Here is a 22,592-nt window from a genome sequence, read left to right as displayed (position 1 = left end):
TCCAGAGATACCTGGCTGGCTCAGTCAGTGGAGCATACAACTCTTGATCTCGGCGGGGTTGTGGGTCCGAGCCCATCTTAGGTGTAGAGATTACTTAAAAATAAAATCTTTAAAAAAATTAAGAACTAGGAACACCTGGGTGGCTCAGTTGGTTAAGCGTCCGACTTGATTTCGGCTCAGGTCAGGATCTCAGGCTCATGGAATTGAGCCCCGCATCGCATTGGGCTCCACACTCAGTGGGGAGTCTGCTTCTCTCCCTTGCTCTGCCCCTCCCCCCACTCAAGTGTGTGCTACCTCTAAAATAAATAAATAAAATTAAAGTTATCCAGATAACTAAGTTAGGAAAAAAAAAAAGCACTCTTGGAAGGACAAAACAGCTGAACAACATAAACTAAATTCCCAGAAGAATATGGACTCATAGGAGCTGAGGAAATTCTAATCTTAATCAGAGAAGGAGATTAAAACAGAGAACAAATAGCCCAGGTCATTTTGCTAACACTAAGTGACATGAAAACAATCACAATGTTATCCACAAAAGAGCAAAGGCAGTCCCCAATTCACATGTTTTTAAATGCCCATTTAAGTGGTTAGGAACATCTACTATATTTTAGCCATAGAAACAATAAGTGGTACTTTAAGACTACCAAGGCTAACCCCACAAAATTCTGTAAAATCTATACTAAAGTTGAAAAACATTACATTTACAACATGGAGAAAAACTTAGCAAACCTTATAATTATACACAAAAATAAATAAAAGATTTTATCTTAATGCTAACATTTCAGAAAAAGTAGGGTTTTTCCCTTGTTTATTTTTAGTATTCTCTACACTCAATGTGGGGCTCAAACTCATGACCTGGAAATCAAGAGCTGCATGTTCTTCCAACTAAGCAGGCCAGGCGCCCCTCAGAAAAAGTAGTTTTAAGGGCAGCCACAAGTAAAAGGGACTTCTAGAGATTCTTAGACATTCTTTGTGGGATTTGACCACTAAAGACACTAGTTCTTGGTTATGTCAGGACTACTCCTGTTTATCAGCCATCATTACAATATCATTTTATTGGGGGGAAGGGACTTATAAAAAGGAGAAGTAGTGTGAGCAAAGGAAACTGGGAAGGGAGGGGCAGAAAGGGAAAGGGCTCAGGGAACACTACCCAAACTCAATCCCCCTAAGACAGAACAAAGGAAATTCTGAAGAAATGACATTTCAGTTAGCTTTCTGCATGGAATACCAACTGGAGCCCTTAGACCAAAGCTTGACTGTTGGCAGATACCAGCCAAAGAACGTATGTATTGAGGAAGCAGGCAAAGGCAGGTGAAAGAGAGCATTGGCAATTATGTCAATGAGGCCACGCTCATAACTATTTTTGGTTTCATACATGAATCAGAACAACCATGCAAATTAACAATAATCTGGTAGTTATTAAAGATCCATACAGTCCCATTTAAAACTGAAGAGTAATCATCCTGTGTTACACTATTTAGTTTTCTGAAAATTCTTTCTCTTATTTTACCCACATAAGATTTCAATCACAGACAAGATCAAAGTTAACTGAGAAGTTATAAACTTGTTTTAAACATAGGGAAGAAAAAAAGTTAAGTATCCAAGTGCTTTTAGGAAGGAGTCTTTCTTTACTTTCTTACAATTCTGGCAGCCAACTGACTTATTCAAAAGAAAAGGCATTATAACAACCTCAGAAATCTTTATGAAAGATCATGCAACTTTATAAGTAGGATAAATTGGAAAATAAGTGGGGGTGCAGGTTAGGAATGTTAAGTCTTAAAACAGGTCTTACCCAAATGACAAAAAAAAAAAAAAAAAAAAGAGGCTCATTTGTTAAAAAAATGCTTCCACTCAAAAATTCAAATGTTCTTTAAAAATCTTAATCATATTAATATTTATTTTTTATAAAACAAAAGTAAATCTATAGAAAAACATTGTTTTTAATCTTCTATTCACAAAGGCATAATTTAAATAACTATAATGAATTTTTATTTAATCATTTTTTATTTAAAATAGATTAGTAGTTATAAATTATTTTTTCTAAATTGAAAAAACTGTTATGGGTTCTACCCTCAGTGAAAGCTACATATGAAAATGCTTTAATCTTACTAGATATAATTGCTTTTGTTTTTGCCCCTCCTTTTCTAAATCCAAATGACTAATTTTAAATTAATAAATGCTAAATAGTAAAAGCCTTTAAAATTAAAATTTACATCCTGTTTAATTACATCTTACTTAATAAATCATACTTGTGATATGCAGTAAACAACTCCTTTGCTTTTAATGTTTTCCATGACAACTGCCTTTAATAAGATCCCCAGATACTACCTAAACATAACCAGCTTTAGTAAAAACACCACCTCAGTTTCTGGAAATTTCCTAGTGCAAACAAAATCTGAATAGTTTTTCCATACTAGCTTTTCTCTTCTGTTTATGACTGATAGCTAGCCTGTATAATTTTTAATACAGCTAGCAACTGCTGATATTTGGCCAAATATACCATGTCACAACGATAAAAGCCAAGCAATACATGACTCTTATGCAGATCAAACATCTATATACAGAAATATATAGTCTTACTGTAACTACAGTTTTAATCCTAACGGTAATATACTCATATAAAGGCTTTATATAATGTGAACTATCTCACAGCTTTTGTTTTTCATTCATAACAATTTAATGGAAAACAGAACATCTATTAATTTTGACCAAGCCAAAAATAATAGCTATGATACTTTTAAAAGTCTTACCTCTGTAAGTTGAACTATCATGGCTTTTATTTTCACTGAGGATCCGGCATAAATGCAAACTAGAATAAAATAGAAATAATCTGCATTCATTTCCAATCCTAATATAGATGACCCTTAGAGAGCAAATTATATCAACTAAAAATATTTGGAAACGTATCAGATGCGTTTAAGTCCATTAGTTTATAATGAGAATAAAACAAACCTAAAAACCCTAATTGGTCAGAACTGGAGGATGCTAGTAAATCAATTCATTATTTTTGAAAACTGGAAATGAATAAAAAACACTTCATCTGCCTTTCACACATGAGCCAATAATTGTTAAGAAATGTCTCTGTACTGATGAATATGGATTCCAAAATCCTCAACAAAATCCTAGCTAATAGGATCCAACAATACATTAAAAGGATCATCCATCACGACCAAGTGGGATTTATCCCCGGGATGCAAGGGTGGTTCAACATTCGCAAATCAATCAATGTGATAGAACACATTAATAAGAGGAGGGAGAAGAACCATATGGTCCTCTCAATTGATGCAGAAAAAGCATTTGACAAAATACAACATCCTTTCCTGATTAAAACTCTCCAGAGTATAGGGATAGAGGGAACATTCCTCAAGCTCATAAAATCCATCTATGAAAAACCCACAGTGAATATCATCCTCAATGGGGAAAAGCTGAGAGCCTTTCCCTTAAGATCAGGAACACGTCAAGGGTGCCCACTCTCACCACTGTTGTTCAACATAGTACTAGAAGTCCTAGCAACAGCAATCAGACAACAAAAAGAAATAAAAGGTATTCAAATTGGCGAAGAAGAAGTCAAACTCTCTCTTTTCGCAGACGACATGATACTTTATGTGGAAAACCCAAAAGACTCCACCCCCAAATTACTAGAACTCATCCAGCAATTCAGTAATGTGGCAGGATACAAAATCAATGCACAGAAACCAGTTGCTTTCTTATACACTAACAACACAACTGTAGAAAGAGAAATTAAAGAAACGATTCCATTTACAATAGCACCAAAAACCGTAAGATACCTCGGAATAAACCTAACCAAAGAGGTAAAGGATCTATACTCTAGGAACTACAAAACACTCATGAAAGAAATTGAAGAAGACACAAAAAGATGGAAAAATATTCCATGCTCATGGATCAGAAGAATAAACACTGTTAAAATGTCTATGCTACCCAGAGCAATCTATACCTTCAATGCCATCCCGATCAAAATTCCAATGACATTTTTCCAAGTGCTGGAACAAACAATCCTAAAATTTGTATGGAATCAGAAAAGACCCCGAATCACCAAGGAGATGTTGAAAAAGAAAAACAAAGCTGGGGGCATCACGTTGCCCGATTTCAAGCTATATTACAAATCAGTGATCACCAAGACAGCATGGTACTGGCACAAAAACAGACATACAGACCAATGGAACAGAATAGAGAACCCAGATATGGACCCTCAACTCTATGGTCAAATAATCTTTGACAAAGCAGGAAAAAACATGCAATGGGAAAAAGACAGCCTCTTCAATAAATGGTGCTGGGAAAATTGGACAGCCACATGCAGAAGAATGAAACTCGACCATTCTCTAACACCACTCACAAAGATAAACTCAAAGTGGATGAAAGACCTCAATGTGAGACAGGAATCCATCAAAATCCTAGAGGAGAACATAGGCAGTAACCTCTTTGACATCGGCCACAGCAACTTCTTTCAAGATACATCTCCAAAAGCTAGTGAGACAAAAGCAAAAATGAACTCTTGGGACTTCATCAAGATAAAAAGCTTCTGCACAGCAAAGGAAACAGTCAACAAAACAAAGAGGCAACCCACAGAATGGGAGAAGATATCTGCAAATGACACTACAGATAAAGGGCTGGTATCCAAGATCTATAAAGAACTTCTCAAACTCAACACCCAAAAAACAAATAATCAAGTCAAAAAGTGGGCAGAAGAGATGAAAAGACACTTCTCTGAAGAAGACATACAAATGGCTAACAGACACATGAAAAAATGTTCATCATCATTAGCCATCAGGGAAATCCAAATCAAAACCACATTGAGATACCACCTTACACCAGTTAGAATGGCAAAAATGGACAGGGAAAGAAACAACAAATGTTGCAGAGGTTGTGGAGAAAGGGGAACCCTCTTACACTGTTGGTGGGAATGCAAGTTGGTACAGCCACTTTGGAAAACAGTGTGGAGGTGCCTCAAAAATTTAAAAATAGAGCTACCCTATGACCCAGCAATTGCACTCCTGGGTATTTACCCCAAAGACACAGATGTAGTGAAAAGAAGGGCCATATGCACCCCAATGTTCATAGCAGCAATGTCCGCAATAGCCAAACTGTGGAAAGAGCCGAGATGCCCTTCAACAGATGAATGGATAAAGGAGATGTGGTCCATATATACAATGGAATATTACTCAGCCATCAGAAAAGATGAATACCCAACTTTTACATCAACATGGAGGGGACTGGAGGAGATTATGCTAAGCGAAATAAGTCAAGCAGAGAAAGTCAATTATCATATGGTTTCACTTATTTGTGGAACATAAGGAATAATATGGAGGACATTAGGAGAAGGAAGGGAAAAATGGGGCGGGGGGGAATTGGAGGGAGAGATGAACCATGAGAGACTATGGACCTGAGAAACAAACAGGGTTCTTGAGGGGAGGGGGGTGGGGGGATTGGTTAGCCCGGTGATGGGTATTAAGGAGGGCACGTACTGCATGGAGCACTGGGTGTTATACGAAAACAATGGATCATGGATCACTACATCAAAAACTAATGATGTATTGTATGGTGACTAACATAATATAATAAAATTAAAAACTACAAAAAAAAAAAGAAATGTCTCTGTACTGAAGTATTTCAGCTAATAAAGAAAGGAATGACAGAAGAACAACACCATTTAAAGATCCCTAATAAATTAAAGGATCTAAACATCTATCAATAACTGTTTACATCACAAGAAGAGACAATCAAACATTTTGTGTGTCCTAATCCTGATGAAAGAATACACCACCCACCTATGAAGTTGTCTTTAAGAAGAAAGAAAAAAAAAAAAGCCATGAACCTAAATTCGAACTGTGGGAAACCGTACAATGACCCAGTCTCTTCAACAAATACACTGCAAGAAAAAATTAAAGATGCCGGGGAATCCTCAGGTTAAAAAAGGCTTGAGAGATACATCAATCACAGTGTTTGGATCCTGTTTCAAACAAGTATTTTTTTTTTCAAGTATTTTTAAAATTAATATTTCTGAGTCAACTAGAGTATTTTATAAAGATCTTATAAACTTTGGGGGCGCCTGGGTGGTGCAGTCAGTTAAAGCATCTGACTCTTGGTTTCGGCTCAGGTCTGACCTAAGGGTCATGAGATCAAGCCCCACGTGGGCTCTGCGCTCGTCAGGGAGTCTGCTTGAGTTTCTCCCTCTCACTCTGCCCCTCCCCCCAGCTCGCTCGCTCTCATGCTCTCTCTCTCAAATAAATCTTCAAAAAAATGATTTTATAAATTTTATAAAAATGTATCTTTAAAAGATAATACTGAAATATTCATGGATAAAATGAGAATGGGAAAATGGGTGTGGGGTATTAGGTGAAACAAGATTGGCTAGCAGTTGAGAACTAGCAAAGCTGACTGATGGATGATTTCATTAGTATTCTGAATACCTTCTCATCTGTTTGAGATTTTTTTCCAATAATAAAGTTTAAAAACAAAAAAACTGAAAGTTGAAAAAAAAACTTATATTTTAAATACCTCTTCATTAGATTAATTTAAATACTGTAAAGAAGGATAGATATACCCAATACAGTGAAAAGAGGTATGCTTAACTGGAATTCCAGAGAGAAGAGAGAACAGGGACAAAAACAATTTTTGAAGAAATAATAGCCAAGAATTCAGTTTTCTAGAACTGAAGTAAAATCCACAACTGGACACATCATAATAAAGCTAGAGAAAACCAAAGACAAAATCAGTTAAGCACCTGAGGGAAAAAAGACAGTATCTTCAGGACTTCTCAACCAGAACACTGAATGCAAAAGATAGCTGAAAGATACATCCAAAGTGCTACAACAAAGTATTTGCCCACCTAAAATTCTATACCCAAAAAACAGTTCCAAGTTCCAAGAAAAGGCAAAATAAGGACTGAAGTTCAGACAAATAACTGATTCACACACTAAAATAAACACTTAAGGACATTTTTAGGCAGAATAAAAGTTATTCCAGAGAGAACTTTGGAGTTGAAGCAAGAAATGAGGAAAAAGTGGCAAGTATATGGGTGATTCTAAAAGAGTATTAACTGATAACAATAATAGTGTCTTGTGGTATTTAAACATGTGCAGTATTAAATATATAGATAAATGGAAATATTGAAATACATCAAGACTTATGTGGGTTTATCCCAAATACACGAAGTTGGTTCAAATTAATTCACCACATTAAACTGACTTTTAAAAATCACACGACTTCAACAGATGCATAAAAGACATTTGACAAAATTCAACATCCATTCACTACTTTTTTAAAAAGACTTAAAAATAGGAACAGAAAGGAACCGTTATAATTTGGTAAAGTAGCAGTTCTGACAATGTGGTTCATGAAGCCCTGATCCCCAAGACACTTTCTAGAGTTCTGCAAGGTCAAAACCATATTCATAATAATACTAAGACTTCATTTCCCTTTTTTGCAGTATTAACATTTACACTAACAGTTCATTTCTTTTTTTTCTTAGAGGGGGAAGGGGCAGAGGGAGGAGAGAGAATTCTCAGCAGGCTCCACACCCTGCTTGAAGCCCTACATGGGGCTCGATCTCACAACCCTGAGAGATCATGACCTGAGCCGAAATCGAGAGTCCAACGCTTAACCAACTGAGCCACCCAGGCGCCCCTGCACTAACCGTTCAAAAGAAAAGGAAGGAAAGACTGCTGGCACCTTAGCACATATCAAGGCACTTGCACCAAACTGCTTCATTGATTCTCCGTGACCAAGAAATCAAAGGAAAGAGGGACACCTGGGTGGTTCAGTTGGTTGCACGTCGGACTCTTGATTTTGGCTCAGGTCATGATCTCATGGGTTCTGAGATTGAGCCCCACATTGGACTCTCTGGTCAGTGGAGAGTCTGCTTGGGATTCTCCCCCTCTGCCTCTCCCCCAACCCACGTGTGCATGCTCGCTCGCTCTCTCTCAAATCAACCTTTAAAAAAAAAAAAAAAGAAAGAAATCAAAGGAAAGAATAAAGCCAGTCCCGTGTAAGATGTCACCAAACTATTTTTCATGATCATTCACAAAACAAAAGCCAGTTTCACTTAAGAAGGTACTTGATGGGAGTGGCATCAGCAAGATGGCAGAACAGGAAGTCCCACGTTTTCCTTCCTCCCAAAGAAACACCAACTCAACAACAATACACATACCAATTCCCATCATGAGAAATTCAGAAACCGGTTAAGAAGCTCCTGCACACCAGGTGAGCACTAAACCAACTGCATCAAAGCCAGCAGGAAAATTCATGTCACCCTTTCACCACAGTCCTTCCTCCTGGCACAGCACCACACAATTAGGAAAAAAACCTCCCAGCTCCCAAATTCCCCCTAAGGATGAAAGAGAAGACTGGACTTTATATCTAACATTCTGACTTGGGGTAGGCGCTGCCTGAGGAATTAGTTTCTTTCCTGAACATCTTGGAGCACAGACAGGACCTTGCATACCCTAGGTGCCTGAGGCCTGCTGACAACACAACAAAAAGCTGGGTGGCAAGCTGCAGATTCAGAGAATCCATATTACAACAAACAGAAACCAATACAGCTCAGCAACCTCTCCCTCAGGGGAGAAAGAATATCCAACATTCCAGCTTTTGGGGGGACTGCCTGAAGGACTAGTTTCTGTTTAGACTGACCTAGGGCAGTGACAGCATCCAACCTACTCTAGCTGCCTAGGGACCACCAAGAACAAAAAAGAGCTGGGTGGTATGCTGCTACTTCATAGGACCCAGAGTACAACAGATGGACACCAAAGGATACAAAAGAGTACAAGCTTCTGAAAAAAAGAAACTGGAAAATTCCTTTAATGTGGAATCTACACACATAAATCCAAAAGACACATCCAGAGAAAAGGTTTGAGAAGCCCCCAGAATCTATAGCCAGGCTGATTGGTAAAGGCTTTTCCCTGTACTAAGCAGGTCCATAAAGACTGGGAGAGAGGAGTGTTTTTGCAAATATAATCATACAAACACAAAATTAAAAAGAACGTAAAGAGGGGCGCCTGGGTGGCTCAGATGGTTGGACGTCTGCCTTCAGCTCAGATCATGATCCCAGGGTCCTGGGATCGAGCCCCACATTGGGCTCCTGGCTCGGCGGGGAGCCTGCTTCTCCTTCTCCCTCTGCTTCTCCCCTGCTCATGCTCTCTCTCTCTGTGTCTAAAATGAATAAATAAAATCTTTAAAAAAAAAAAAAGAACGTGAAGAAACAGGGAAGACGGCTCAATAAGAGGAACAAAATGGGTCTCCAAAAACTGACCCTAAAGAATTAGAGATACATGAGTTACCTGACAAAGAATCTAAAATAACCATCATAAAGATGCTCAATGAGCTCAGGAAAATGCAACAATAAAATGAGATTTTCAACAAAAGGACAGAAAATATTTAAAAGGAACCGAACAAATTCTGGAGCTAAAGAATGTAATAACTGGGGTCCCTGGCTGGCTCAGTCAGTAGACCATGAAACTCCTGATCTCAGAGTCGTGAGTTTGACCCCATATTGGGCATGGAGCCTACTTAAAGAAAAAAAAAAAAAAAGCTAATAACTGAACTGAAAAATAAACAGAGGAGTTCAAAAGCATTTATGGATAATCACATGCAAAAGAATGAAATTGGACACTTATATCATGCAAAAACCAACTCAAAATGGATTAAATACATAAACTTAAGATCCAAAACTGTGGCATTCCTAAGAGAAAAGCTTTATGACATTAGTCTTGGCAATGATTTCTTGGCTATGACAACAAAAGGAAAAACAGACAAGTAGGACATCAAGCTAAAAATTGTATGCACAGCAAAGGAAACAGAATGAAAAGGCAACCTATGGAATGGAAGAAAATATATGCAAACCATATACCTGATAAGGGGTTAATATCCAAAATATATAAGGAACATCTATAATTCAATAGCAAAAAAACAAGCCAATTAAAAAATGGGCAAAGAACTTGAACACATTTCTCCAAAGCAGACATACAAATGGCCAATAGTTATATGAAAAGATGTACAACATCACTTATCAAGAGAAATGTAAATCAAAACCACAGGTATTACTTCTGTAAGGATGGCCATTATAAAAAAAAAACAGAAACAGAACACCTGATAAAGGAGTTATCCAAAATATACAAAGAACTCTTAAAATTCAATAAAAAAAAAAACTTCAATTTAAAAATGGGCAAAAGACCTTAACAGACATTTCACCAAAGATATACAGATGGCAAAATAAGCATATGAAAAGATGCCTTACATTATATGTCATCAGGGAAATGCAAATTAAAACAAGATACCACTACACACCTATTAGAATTGCCAAAATCTGGAAAACCGCCAATACTGAATGCTATTAAGGATGTGGCACAACAGGAACTCTCAATCATTACTGGTGGAAATGAAAAATGGTACAGCCACATTGGAACAGTTTGGTGGCTTATAAAACTAAACATACTCTAACCTTATGATCCAGCAATCTCACTCCTTGGTATTTACCCATATGATCCAGCAATCTCACTCCTTGGTATTTACCCAAAAGAAGTGAAAACTTATGTGCACACAAAAACCTACACATAGATGTTTACAGCAGCTTTATTCATAATTGCCAAAACCTGGAAGCAACCAAGATGTACTTCAGTAGGTGAATGGATAAAATGATACATCTACACTATGCTATTATTCAGTACTGAACAGAAATGAGCATTCAAGCCATGAAAAAAGATGGGGGAACCTTAAATGCATATTACTAAGTGAAAGAAACCAATCTGAAAAAGCTATATAGTATATATTCCCAACTATATGACATTTTGGAAAAGGCAAAACTATGGAGAGAGTGAAAAGATCAGTGGTTGCCAGGGGTTGGAGGTAGCCAGAGAGATGAACAAACAACACAGAGGATACTTAGGGCAGGGGAAATACTCTGATACTATAACAGAGGATACATATCAGTACACATTTATACAAACCCACAGAATATACAACACCAAGAATGAAGTCAAAGGTAAACTATGAACTTTGGGTGATTGTGATATGTCAACGTAGATTCACCAACTGTAACAATAAAGGTACCACTCTGGTGGGGAATGTTGAAAATAAAGAAGATAGCTATGCATGTGTGGGGGCAAGGGGTAAATGGGAAATCTCTGTACCTTCTTCTCTATTTTTCGGTTAACCTAAAACTGCTGTCAAAAATTAATTCTTTAAAAAAAAAAAAAAGAAAATAACAAGTGCTGGGGAGGAGAAACCAGAATCCTTGTGAATTGTTGGTGGAAATGTAAAATGGTGCAGCAACTACGGGTAGCAGTATGGAAGTTCCTCAAGAAATTAAAAATAGAACTACAATCCAGCAATCCCACGTCTGGGTATTTATTCACAAGAGTTAAAATCAGGATTTCAAAGAGCTATTTGCACTCCCATGTTCACTGCAGCATTATTCACAATAGCCAAAAGGTAGAAACAACCTAAATGCACATCAACAGATGAATGTATAAAGAAAATGTGGCATATACATACAACTGAATATTCCTTCAGCTGTAAGAAGGAATTCCTGTCATATACTACAACATAGATGAGCCTTGAGGACAGTATGCAAAGTGAAATAAGTCAATCACAGAAGCATAAATACTGCACAGTTCTGCTTATATGAGGTATATCTAAGGGAGTCAAATTCATAGAAGCAAAAAGTGTAATTTCAATGGTTGCCAGGGACTAGAGGAAAAGAGAAATGGGGAGTTGCTATTCAATGGGTATAAAACTTCAGTTACACAAGACGAAAAAGATCCAGAGATCTATTGTACAACATTGTGCTTATCTTTAACAATATGGTACTGTTCACTTAAAAATTTGGTAAGGCTGATCTCGTTATGTGTTTTTATCTACAATAAAAAAAATGTGCTTGATGAAGTAGTAAAAAAAATATTAATTTAATTAAATCCTGAGCCCTGAGAACACGTCCTTTTTTTTTTTAAGAACATGTATTTTAATATTCTATGTGACAAAATGGAAGGTACACATAAAGCATTTCTGCCACACACCAAAATACTGTAGTTGTCTCCAGGAAAATCACTTAAGCAACTGTTTAAATTGTGAGCTAAGCTAGCTGCTTTTTCATAAAATGCCATTTTTACTTGAAAGAACAACTGACAAACAATGGTTATTCAGACTTGGGTCTTTGGCAGGCGTTTTCTCAAAAATGAACCAACTGAGCCAGTCACTTCAAGGAAAACAACTGAGAGTATGTGATGCCAATGGCAAAATGTGAGGTTTCAAACAAAAATCCAAATAGTGAAAAACTTACAGCTGCCACCATGGACTTGACTAATTCCCAATTCATAAAAACTTTCCTGATTAGTTCAGTGATGATACTAAAGAATGTGGGGTTTTTTTAATTTAATACAATGTACTGTGTCAATATTTGGAAGAGCTGCATCATTCAGGGAACCAGTATTTTCCAAATGACCAATGCATGATGTTGCAAAATAATGCATGGGTAAAAGATTTCAAATAAAAGACAAATGCATTTTAACATAGTACAAAGAGTTCACTGATGTGGTTTTGGATTTGGCATTGCAACAAACCATTAAGAAACAACCACCTGACAAATTTTGACATGATACCAAAGAAGAATATATACAATTACCTGAAAAGACTATTAAAATTCTCCTCCTTTTGCCAAATATTTATCTGTGTGAGGCTGGATTTTCTTCATATACATCATCCACAACAATATATTGCAAACCCTACTCATAGCACATATAAAAATCAACTCCATTTAGGTAAGGCTTAAAAATGAAAAGCAAAATAATATGTTTCCAGAAGATCATAGGAGGATAAGTTCATTTGCCTTGGAATGGGGAAAAGACTGCTTAAACACAAAAAAACTACTAATCATAAAGCAAAAGATCAATAAATTTGACATTAAAATAACTTCTGTTCATCAAAAATCACCATTTTAAGAATGGAAATGCAAGCCAAAGAGTAAAAGATATCTGCCACATATACACTATAACTCACAAAGGACACAAATACAGACTCTACAAAGAACCCCTCCAAATCAATGAAAGAGGGTGCCTGGGTGGCTCAGATGGTTAAGCGTCTGCCTTCGGCTCAGGTCATGGTCCCAGGGTCCTCAGATCGAGTCCCGCATCGGGCTCCCTGCTCAGCGGGGAGCCTGCTTCTCCCTCTGCCCCCCCCTCTTTCTCTCTCTCTCTGTCTCTTACGAATAAAGAAATAAAATCTTTCTAAAAAAATTTAAAAATCCATCAATCAATGAAAGAAATGCAAACAATCCAATAGAAAAATGGAAGAAAAAATATAAAGAGGCCTTTCACAAGAAATCAAAAATCCAACCGGCCAATAACATATAAAAAAATGCCCATGGGGACACCTGGGTGGCTCAGTCGGTGAAGTGTCTGCCTTTGGCTCAGGTCATGATCCCAAGGTCCTGGGATCAAGTCCCACATCGGGCTCCTTACTCAGCGGGGGGGCCTGCCTTCTCCCTCTGCCTGCCGCTCTCCCTGCTTGTGCGCTTTTGCTCGCCCACTCTCTCTCTCTGACAAATAAATAAATAAAATCTTTAAAAAAAATTAAAATTAAAAAAGATGCCCATGAAAATATAAGCCCCAATATAACACCATTACACAAATATTGACAAAAAATTTAAAGTCTGACAATATTAGGGATGCCTGGGTGGCTCAGTCCGTTAAGCGTCTGTTTTTGGCTCAGGTCATAATCCCAGAGTCCTGGGATGGAGTCCCACATCAGGCTCAGCGGGGAGCCTGCTTCCCCCTCTGCCTGCCACTCCCCCTGCTTGTGCTCTCTCTCTCTGACAAATAAATAAAACCTTTAAAGTCTGACAATATTAAATGTTAGCGAGGATGTGAAGCAAGGTGAACTCCCATACACCTGCTTTTGGGAGTGTATTTTGAAATAGCTTCACAGTTTATAGGAGAGCTAAAGTTAGTCACAATCTAGAACCCAGCGATTTTCTACACTTCAGTATATATCCCACAAAAACACATGCTTATATACACCAAGATACTTGTATAAGAATGTTTCATTGGCGCTGTTGGTAACAGTTGAAATTTCAAAACAGCAAAACTGTTTATCAGTAGCACAAGAAACAAAATTACGGTAGAGTTATGCAATGGAGCATCTTGTAACTATGAAAATCAAAGAAGGCAAATACTTGCAAAAGTACTGATGGATCCTCAAGACACAATGTTGCGCAAAAGCAGCCAGATACAAGAGAATACACCCTCTATGATTCCATTTATAGGAAATTCAAGAACAAACTTAAGCTTATAGGGTAGTAAAACTGTAAATAAAAACAAGGAAGAGAAAACCATAAATGTCAGGATAATGGTTACCACGGAGAGGTAAAAAGTGTGCAATCTGGAAGGCGGTTGTCTTGACCTGGGTGTGAGTTACATGGATGTGCATATTACACTGATTCTTTAAGCTCTACATTTAAGTTTTATGCAATTTTCTGCATTGTTTTAATTGCACAATTTACAAAAAGAAATATTCTTATTACAAGTTGCACAAGGCTCTAACAAAAAAGAAAACCAATGAATGCGTGTTTTTTACTTTTATGTCTAGCAATCCTTTTTCCGCAGTCAAAACAAATAATTTTTAAGACTTCTAGAATATCACTCTATATCACACCTAAAGTGAACTATGCCACATTACAATCACCCACAGAGAGATTATCTACTTTGCAGATTATCTATGCTATTGCAGCTCACCACTCTGTCTTTTGATTATTTCAATACTCCATCATCATGATGAGCAGAGTAAGGTTGTTTAAAGTCAATAAAGTAAACTTTTCTTGATCAACAATTCACACGTAGGTCTCACAAAATTATCTTCAAAGTCAAAGAATAAAAAGGCCTTGCCAATGGAGACTAATTAAATCTGCATAGTTTGAAATTTTCATTTAGTTATTAGTTTCTTAACCAACTCCTATTAAAAAACAAAAAGAAATTTTCAGAGAGTACATTATAAATGGTAAAATAAACTGATTTAAGTTTGACCCCAAATACTTTCAACTACTTCCCTGAAGAACTAGACAGGCTTTCCAATGTGCTGAGAACAGTAGTAAAGCTTTTAATTTCTCAAAATGTTAAACCTACCACAAGCTTATCTGAAATATAAAACAAAATCAATCTTCCTTCCAACAAGCAACACAGAAAAATCTGCTTCAGACTAGCATCAGAAAATGTAACCTAAAAATGTCTACCATGTAGCTCTTTTCTGTTAAGAGTAAATATATAAGAAAGTTGGGGCACCTGGGTGGCTCTGTCATTTAGGTGTCTGCCTTTGGCTCAGGTCGTGATCCCGGGGTCCTGGGATCCAGCCCTGTGTTGGGCCTCAGGGAGCCTGCTTCTCCCTCTCCCTCTGCAGCTCCCCCTCCTTGGGCTCTCTCATTCTCGCTGGTTCTCTCTCTCTCTCTCTCTCTCGCTCATATAAATAAGTAAAATCTTAAAAAAAAAAAAGTATATCAAGATCACTTCAATATTTGTTATAAAGTATTAAAACAATTCCTTGTGGTTCTCACTGTCCCCAAAGGTTCAATTCCCTTTAGAAAGTAGTAGTAGGAAACACTGGTTTTTGACAGAAGAATGGAATGGAATCAAGTAACTCATCTTTCCCTTTGTATCCAGACTACTAAAAAGCAAGGTCAAATATTCCTTATGGTGAACATTATATGCTTGTTTACATTTTCAGTAGCTTCATTTTCTGTTTGTTTTAATAAGTTTAAAGCATGTCTTTCACAATAATCCTTCCAGTGGGGAGGAGGGAATGTCAGTGTTCCCACCTCATCCCACCTAATCTAATGGTACAGCCATTGTTACATAATTTCAAGAAATAATTGAAACATAATTCCATCTTGTCAGTCACAAGGCCACAAAAATACTCATTAGAATGTAGGTGATAATGTCATCATGAACTATTAATTAGCATCTCAAAGATTTGCTCAAATTGTGTAAGGAATCACTGATGGTTTATTACGATAAGGCAATTCACCTGCATAAGATACTTTTATTTCCCTAGTATAAAACAGTTCTTCTCTAGTTGTAGGAGGAAACTAAACCAATTGCTAAGAATGTTTCCCCAATCAGTAGATTTGTCCATGCTCTTCTCCCTAAGTAATTCACTAACAGAAGATCAATCATAAAGTATCCTTAAAAAAACAATTCTGGGTGCCTCAGTCCGATAAGCGTCTACCTTCAGCTCAGGTCATGATCCCAGGGTCCTGGGATTAGGCCCACATCAAGCCCCTCATCACATTGCTTCTCCCTCTCCCTCTGCCGCTCCCCCGGCTTGTGCTCTCTGTCAAATAAATAAAATCTTAAAAAAAAAAAAAAAAAAAAAAACCACAATTCTGTTTTTGAATACTGCATGTCTTACCACACCCGTTAAACAGTTTTAGTACTCTATCCTAAATTATAAAGGAAGAAAAAAAAACAAAACTACCTCCAGCAGTTGCCCATTTTAACGTGGCTTAAAAAATAATCAAATATTCTGCCTCAGTCTAAGTGATTATTTTATTCCTCTCATAACCTCCAAATAATTGAGTTTGCCAGTTTTTCCACTTTTAAAACAATTTGGTGCTATTATGGAGGAGATGCTGTCTCAGGTCCCTGAGAACAAAGACAGAATCTACATTCTGTCAAAGACCTGTGAAACTTAAACTGAATGTCTTAAATTCCTCCAAGGACTCATGAGGTATTTTGTGAATAGTTCTTGAGTATTTAGCTTTCCACCTTACTTGAACCCATTTTCCAGTAAAAAAGGAAACAGCACAAGCCTGAGCTACTTGATTATGGTCACCATCTCAAAGTTGGCTTCACATATGAAACACTGATGTCAATCTGTCCTTCAATTAATTCTTAAAAGCAAAACAACAAAAAAGGCTAAATTTGGTGAAGCAAAGTACTACCTCTACTATCATTATCAGAACAGAAATATAACACAAAAATGAAATATTGGGCATGCAGTTTTATCTTGAAACATGCATTTATGAAAATGAAAATATTCACTTTATGAGGAGGAAAGGGAACAGGAAATGTTTAAAAAAGAACAAAGGTTCCTGCACACAAGTACATTAATAGCGCTCTTTCTACCTTAATATTTAAGCACTGGAAAATAATTTAATTTTTCTAACAAAGAAAGCAATAGCCTAGAAAATCTCCTGATAGTGATACAACATTTTTTTGAAAAATGTATTTCTCTTACCAGGAAAAAGGACCAAGATTTATTCTTAATTTGTGAATACAGGTCAAAATGAGAAAATGAATGCCAATGAAAACTAAAATATGAAGAAAAGGCTTCAGATAAAACTTCAGCTGAATTTAGAGCATCTTTTGAAGAAAAAAAAAAGACTCAACTACCAAGACAAATCTCTTTGAATGATTATTTGCTATAAACTCCTTCCTCCTACCTCCCTCCAAAAAATTCAGGTCAGACATTTAATGAACGTCCAAATGCACTCAGCTAAGTTCTGGAAGATGTAAAATCATTTAGCAGCAGCAAAAGAAAAAGAACGGCAATCAAAACATCTGGCAATTAAATTTTAAAAGCTTATTATAACGACCAATAATTAATAAGGTGAGATCTAACAAAAATTTCTAATTGATATGTAAATTTTTTATATAATTAAGTTCTTGGAACAAATAGATAATATTCAACAAATATAGGTATTTCAAAATTAGACCAAGTATGGACATGAGGCTAACATCTTCAGATTAAGACCTTGAAACATAAACCCTCCATTAAGGTTGCTTGTGACACAAAGAAATGTTGAGTTCACTGTGTTAATGATTTCTACTAAAAACAAAATTCACCACTGGATCTACCAGCACATGCAAGTTTATTAGCATAATCATGGCAAGTCCTATGCTTATATGAAGTTGTCAAGAAACTAAAACTCTAATTCCAAAATTGAAGTGATTAAATCCTTATCTTTCATATGTGGCAGAATTCATAAGTTTGCATTTAGATGTGAAACTTTTAAGAATAGATCTAAATGTTACTAGAAAAGACCCTTAATAATTATGTTTTGGTAGTCCTCCTTTGTCCTTTTGGTATCTGTGGGTAAAGATCACCTTAAGAGTTCTATAATTTATCATTAAAAACATAATCAGTATCTCTGGAAACAACAGGTTAGCTAGGTATGTGACTGACCACTTAGACAAGCAAAATAAAGTTTTTTCTTTTCCCTATAATTACCTAACAAAGCTTATTCTTCAAAGCCAAGACTTTCCATCTTAATACAGTTGCTTTTCAACTTACTGAAAATCTTAATTAAGAAACTGCCCTCTCTGAAATTTACTAAATGCCCCATACATCTCATGTGTTGCTTTAACACTATGTGGCTGAAGTTGACTACAACTCCCCAAATATACTGGTAAGAAGTGACCGACAAGAAATGAACTAAAAACCTCATGAAATACTTCATGCATTTTTCTTTAAAAGATAATTTTCAGTCAAGTTAAATCTCATCTGCTAATTTATCTCGTTAAAAACTAAAAACCCACACAAGATATTATTTTAAATATTGGTCATATTCTAAAAGCCAAATCTATAAATGGATTCACTAATAATTTGTTGGCACATTACCTTCGTTTTTAACATTTCTAGTTGCTGGCTTATAATTAAGAGGCTCTGTTTTCAGAGAAAGGAAAGGATTTTTGGTAATATATTTACAAGACCATTCATTCTAATAAAATGAAAATGCTAGATACAAGAACTCTGAAGTTAGACTATATGCAACAAAGTTTCGAAAGAGGGGAAAGAGGTCAAATAAATGAAACCTAAGTACTGGATGGTGATGTGTTTGCCTATTTAAAACATTTTGTTATGTCATACAATTAACACCTTATGCTCTCTTCATATAACAGAATATAATTATAAAACTGACTACACTGATTTGGATCTACGGTAATTCAAACTACATTCCTCAAGCCATGGAATAACTACATACAAATAAGCCCTAACAACAGTTTTGAAAAAGCTCTTCAGGAACAATACGGGTAGCATGGATCATGCAAATATACATAAAGTGAATCCAAAATCTCATTTTGACGAGGTACTTCAACCTCCTACATCACTATTTTTCTCCAACCACTGCGGGTAAGAAGTCAAGCAGAATTTCACCTCCTAGCCCTAATACCACTCATTCTAAGGTGAAAGTAATAATAATAAAACTGTCAAAAACAGCTGGAAGGAGGAAGCTGAGCAATCTACTGAAGATGACAGGCCCTAAATAACTAAGTAGGTAAACAAAACAATGAACTGATTTATCAGTTTGGGGAGGTTATCCTAATCTAATATAGATGAAAATGATGGTTTGGTTAGGTAACCTCCCATCCTGCCTTCCCTGCACACAAGGAACTTAATAGCTATTTGTTAAATAGCATGTACAAGGATCTGGAAAATGTTCCTAACAGTTAAAAATGAATGTTTATCGAATAGACTTCTCATTTAATAAACCAATAAGCACTCACTCTAAGCATATGCTAGAAAATCTAGGGGGAGAGGGAGATGGGGTGGGAGCGGGGGAGGGGGGGCGGAAGGGTTGAACCAAAATAAATATGAAACATAGTCGCCACTCTTCAAGGGTCTCTCAATTCGTTAGAGTACAAGAGTACGCAGGAGAAAGAGTCAAAGACCAATTAATTGCTAACCTGGGTGGTACGGACTTTAAGAGCAAGAGCTGTCCAGAGAAGTTTAAATATCTAAAGATTGGAATAATATTACTTTTAATAGCTATCACTTGAGCACTTACTATAAGCCAAGTGCTTTACAGGCATTATTTAGTCTTCACAACAATCCTTTGAGTAGAGTACTTATTAATCCCAATTTACTCAAGGGGAAACGGTCAAAGTGGTTAAGGAACTTACCCAAGGTCACTCAGCTAGTTAAGTGGCTAAGACCGCCGCTTACCCAGGAAATTACAATTCTAGAGCTCACACAGTTAAGACTTCGTAAAGCAGTGCGAGTGCGCGCGGGGGGGGGGGGGGGGAGGAGGCCATACAGGCTGGCAATATTACACGCGCAAGATCGGGCAACGCATTCCCCTGGTTTCGTTCGAAGTAACGAAGTTGCAAAGATTCGTTATCTTTTGCACCAGCAACCTAAACTGACTGGGGGGTAGGGGGGGAGACAACCGCAAAAATGGCTAAGGAGAGTTAATCTCATACAATGTTGAGCTTTAGCTAATAAAGCGATTCAGAGAAAGAAATGAGAAATAAGTTATTTGTTTTTGAATCTGGGGTTTTACTCCTTAAACGATTTCTTTCTTTCCGAGAGAGCGCGAACTGAAATTCTGGGCGAGGAAACCGCGGGTATGGCAAAATACTGTTTTCTGTATTACCGGGGGGAAAAAAACAAGTTTTATGACTAAAGGAAACGCGTTATTCCAGGTACTCGAGAACCTTGGAGAGTTGCCAAAATTAGTTGCAGTCCCAGGACAAAATGGGGTTTAGGAAACATTTAATGACGAAAGTTGAATCAAACCCGAAATGGCTCTAAAGTGAAAAAACGGAGCAAAGAAATGCCGGTAGGTCTTCGGGGAAAGCGGCAATCCCAGCTACACTTCTCCCACGGCCAGTGGCGCCGCGCGAGGCCGGGACAATCCGAAAGGACCGCTCCCCGGGAGGAAGAGAGGTACCAAGCGGGGCTCTTCGCGACGCCCCGGGCACCGCGGCGGCGGCGGGCGGAGAGGAGGGGAGGGAGTCGGGACGGTTCGCCCTCCTCGGACTTCAGGCAAAGGAGGCGTCGGGCTCCAAACTGCAGAGTCGAACGGGCGCAGAGTGAAGAAATGGGACAGAGAGATGGGAAGTCCGAAACCCCCCGGCGCGGCCCCGTAAAAAGAAAGGAGCCAAGTGAGCTCAAGCGAAGAGGGGGACAAAAAGAGACGGAGCGGGAGCGCGGGGACCCGCAGGGGCGAAACGGGAGTTCTGCTAAGAGACTAAAGGAACACAGCCTACGGCGGGCAACAGAGATTTCAGAGAAGCCAGAGAAGGAAGGAGGTCGGCGACGGTTACCAGCACCTCTCCTCCCCGAGTTCGAAACTCCTAGCCAACCATCCACACCCGCCGCCCGGATGGGGGAGGGGGCACATCTTCCCCCCACAACCTCTCCCCACATGGGAGAGCACGGCTGACGCCCGGGCCCGGCCCGGCCATGCGCCCGCCTCCAGCCCGGACACTCACAATTCGCCTCTCCCTGATTTCTCCCAGTTCTTTATCCACTCTACGGGAACCACCACAGTTGCGGCCGCCATCTTCCCCTCACTAGTAGCAGAGGCCCGGATGTGTAGCACGCGAGCGAGGGGTCAAAGGGGAGCACCGCCTACGGGGAATGCCGGGAGCTGCGAGTTCGGTTTTCGATTTCCCGCCCCACTTTCCTCCCCACCCGCGGAAACCCGAGGCCTTGCCTCTAACTCGGTGGCTGAGACCCATGGGTTCCTTTGCAGAGTGAGTGCGCCGACCGCGCCCTCCACAACCCTTGCCCTAGCTTCCCTTTAGAACAGGAAAAATGCCATCCCCAGGCCGACTCATAGCCCTTATCTTCTTCCGTAGTATCTACTCCAGGCCACTAATTCAAACATGTATTTTTCAAGCCCCTAGTATGTGCTAGACAGGGGACAGAGAAGCTATAAGCCATTGTGCCTACCCTCAACGAGCTCACAGTCTGTGGGAAAGACAAACATAAGCAGATCAATTACAATACACCCTACTAACTGCTGAGATAAAAGAAATTAATCAGGAAAGAAGCAGCCATTTACTATGTGCTAGACATGCTAATACAAGGGATACAAGCAGAAATTGACCCTTGGAAACACTTGCCGCCACCAGTGCTGACACCCTACTGTAATCAGCCTCTGCCTCTGTAACCTTAGACAAAACTAGGGGGCGCAATTACCATAAGAAACAACTTGTTTACATTACAGAGTTTCAAAGTATCTCCCGACCAAGATACTACGATTTCAAAGGCGAAATAAAAACTACAGTGGGAAAACATGGCAGATACCGTCCTAATTGTGATGAAAATCAGCACGCCCAGAAATGGGCATTCTGTGCCTCCTGATAAGGTGCTAAGAAAAACACTAACCAATTTTGTAGCATTCATGACGCCAAAATTCGCATAACCTGAATTTAATCATAAGGGAACATCAAACAAACCCATAGAGGGACAGTCTACAAAATTACTGGCTTGCACTCTTCAAAATCATCAAAGTCACTAATCCTCCAGATTAATAGAAACAGACATGACAACTGATCCCCAGCCAGAAAAAGAACATTTTTCTTTTGCTAAAAAGGGTATTACTGGGACAACTGACAAAATCTGAATATCTATAGATTAATAATACTTTATCAATGTAAATTTCTTGATTTTTATACTTGTAGTATGATTAATGTGAAAGTCTTTGTTTAAGACAATACTCGCTGGAGTATTCAGAGATAATGGGGCATTATGTTGCAACTTACTCTAAAATATCTCAGAAGAAAACCCTTGGATGATTAAGCAAATGTAAAATATTAACATTTTAGGAGTCTAAGTGAAGGACATGCAAGGATTCTCTGTTC

At 38.1% G+C, this 22,592-nt stretch overlaps 1 protein-coding gene across 16 annotated transcripts in view; it reads right to left on the bottom strand.

Moving 5' to 3' along the window:
• Nucleotides 1-21,317, bottom strand: part of THOC2 (THO complex subunit 2) — a 116,109-nt gene extending 94,792 nt beyond the window's left edge. For 15 of the 16 annotated variants that reach the window (XM_078064429.1, XM_078064434.1, XM_078064438.1 and 12 more), the window contains exons 1-2: nucleotides 21,216-21,317; nucleotides 2,751-2,809 (exon numbers count right to left, since the gene is read on the bottom strand). In XM_078064429.1, the coding sequence (XP_077920555.1) occupies nucleotides 2,751-2,809; nucleotides 21,216-21,286 (130 nt within the window). In that variant the 5' untranslated portion in view covers nucleotides 21,287-21,317. Of the gene's footprint in view, nucleotides 1-11; nucleotides 577-2,750; nucleotides 2,810-21,215 lie in introns of those variants that run through there. The other variant, XM_078064441.1, reaches the window with a different exon arrangement.
• Between the last annotated feature and the right edge of the window lie 1,275 nt (nucleotides 21,318-22,592).

This window comes from Halichoerus grypus, chromosome X (assembly GCF_964656455.1).
Source record: "Halichoerus grypus chromosome X, mHalGry1.hap1.1, whole genome shotgun sequence".
In the NCBI taxonomy this organism is placed as follows: Eukaryota; Metazoa; Chordata; class Mammalia; order Carnivora; family Phocidae; genus Halichoerus; species Halichoerus grypus.
The sequence above is the reverse complement of the archived record's forward strand: the minus strand, read 5'-3'. Positions and strand labels throughout refer to the sequence as shown.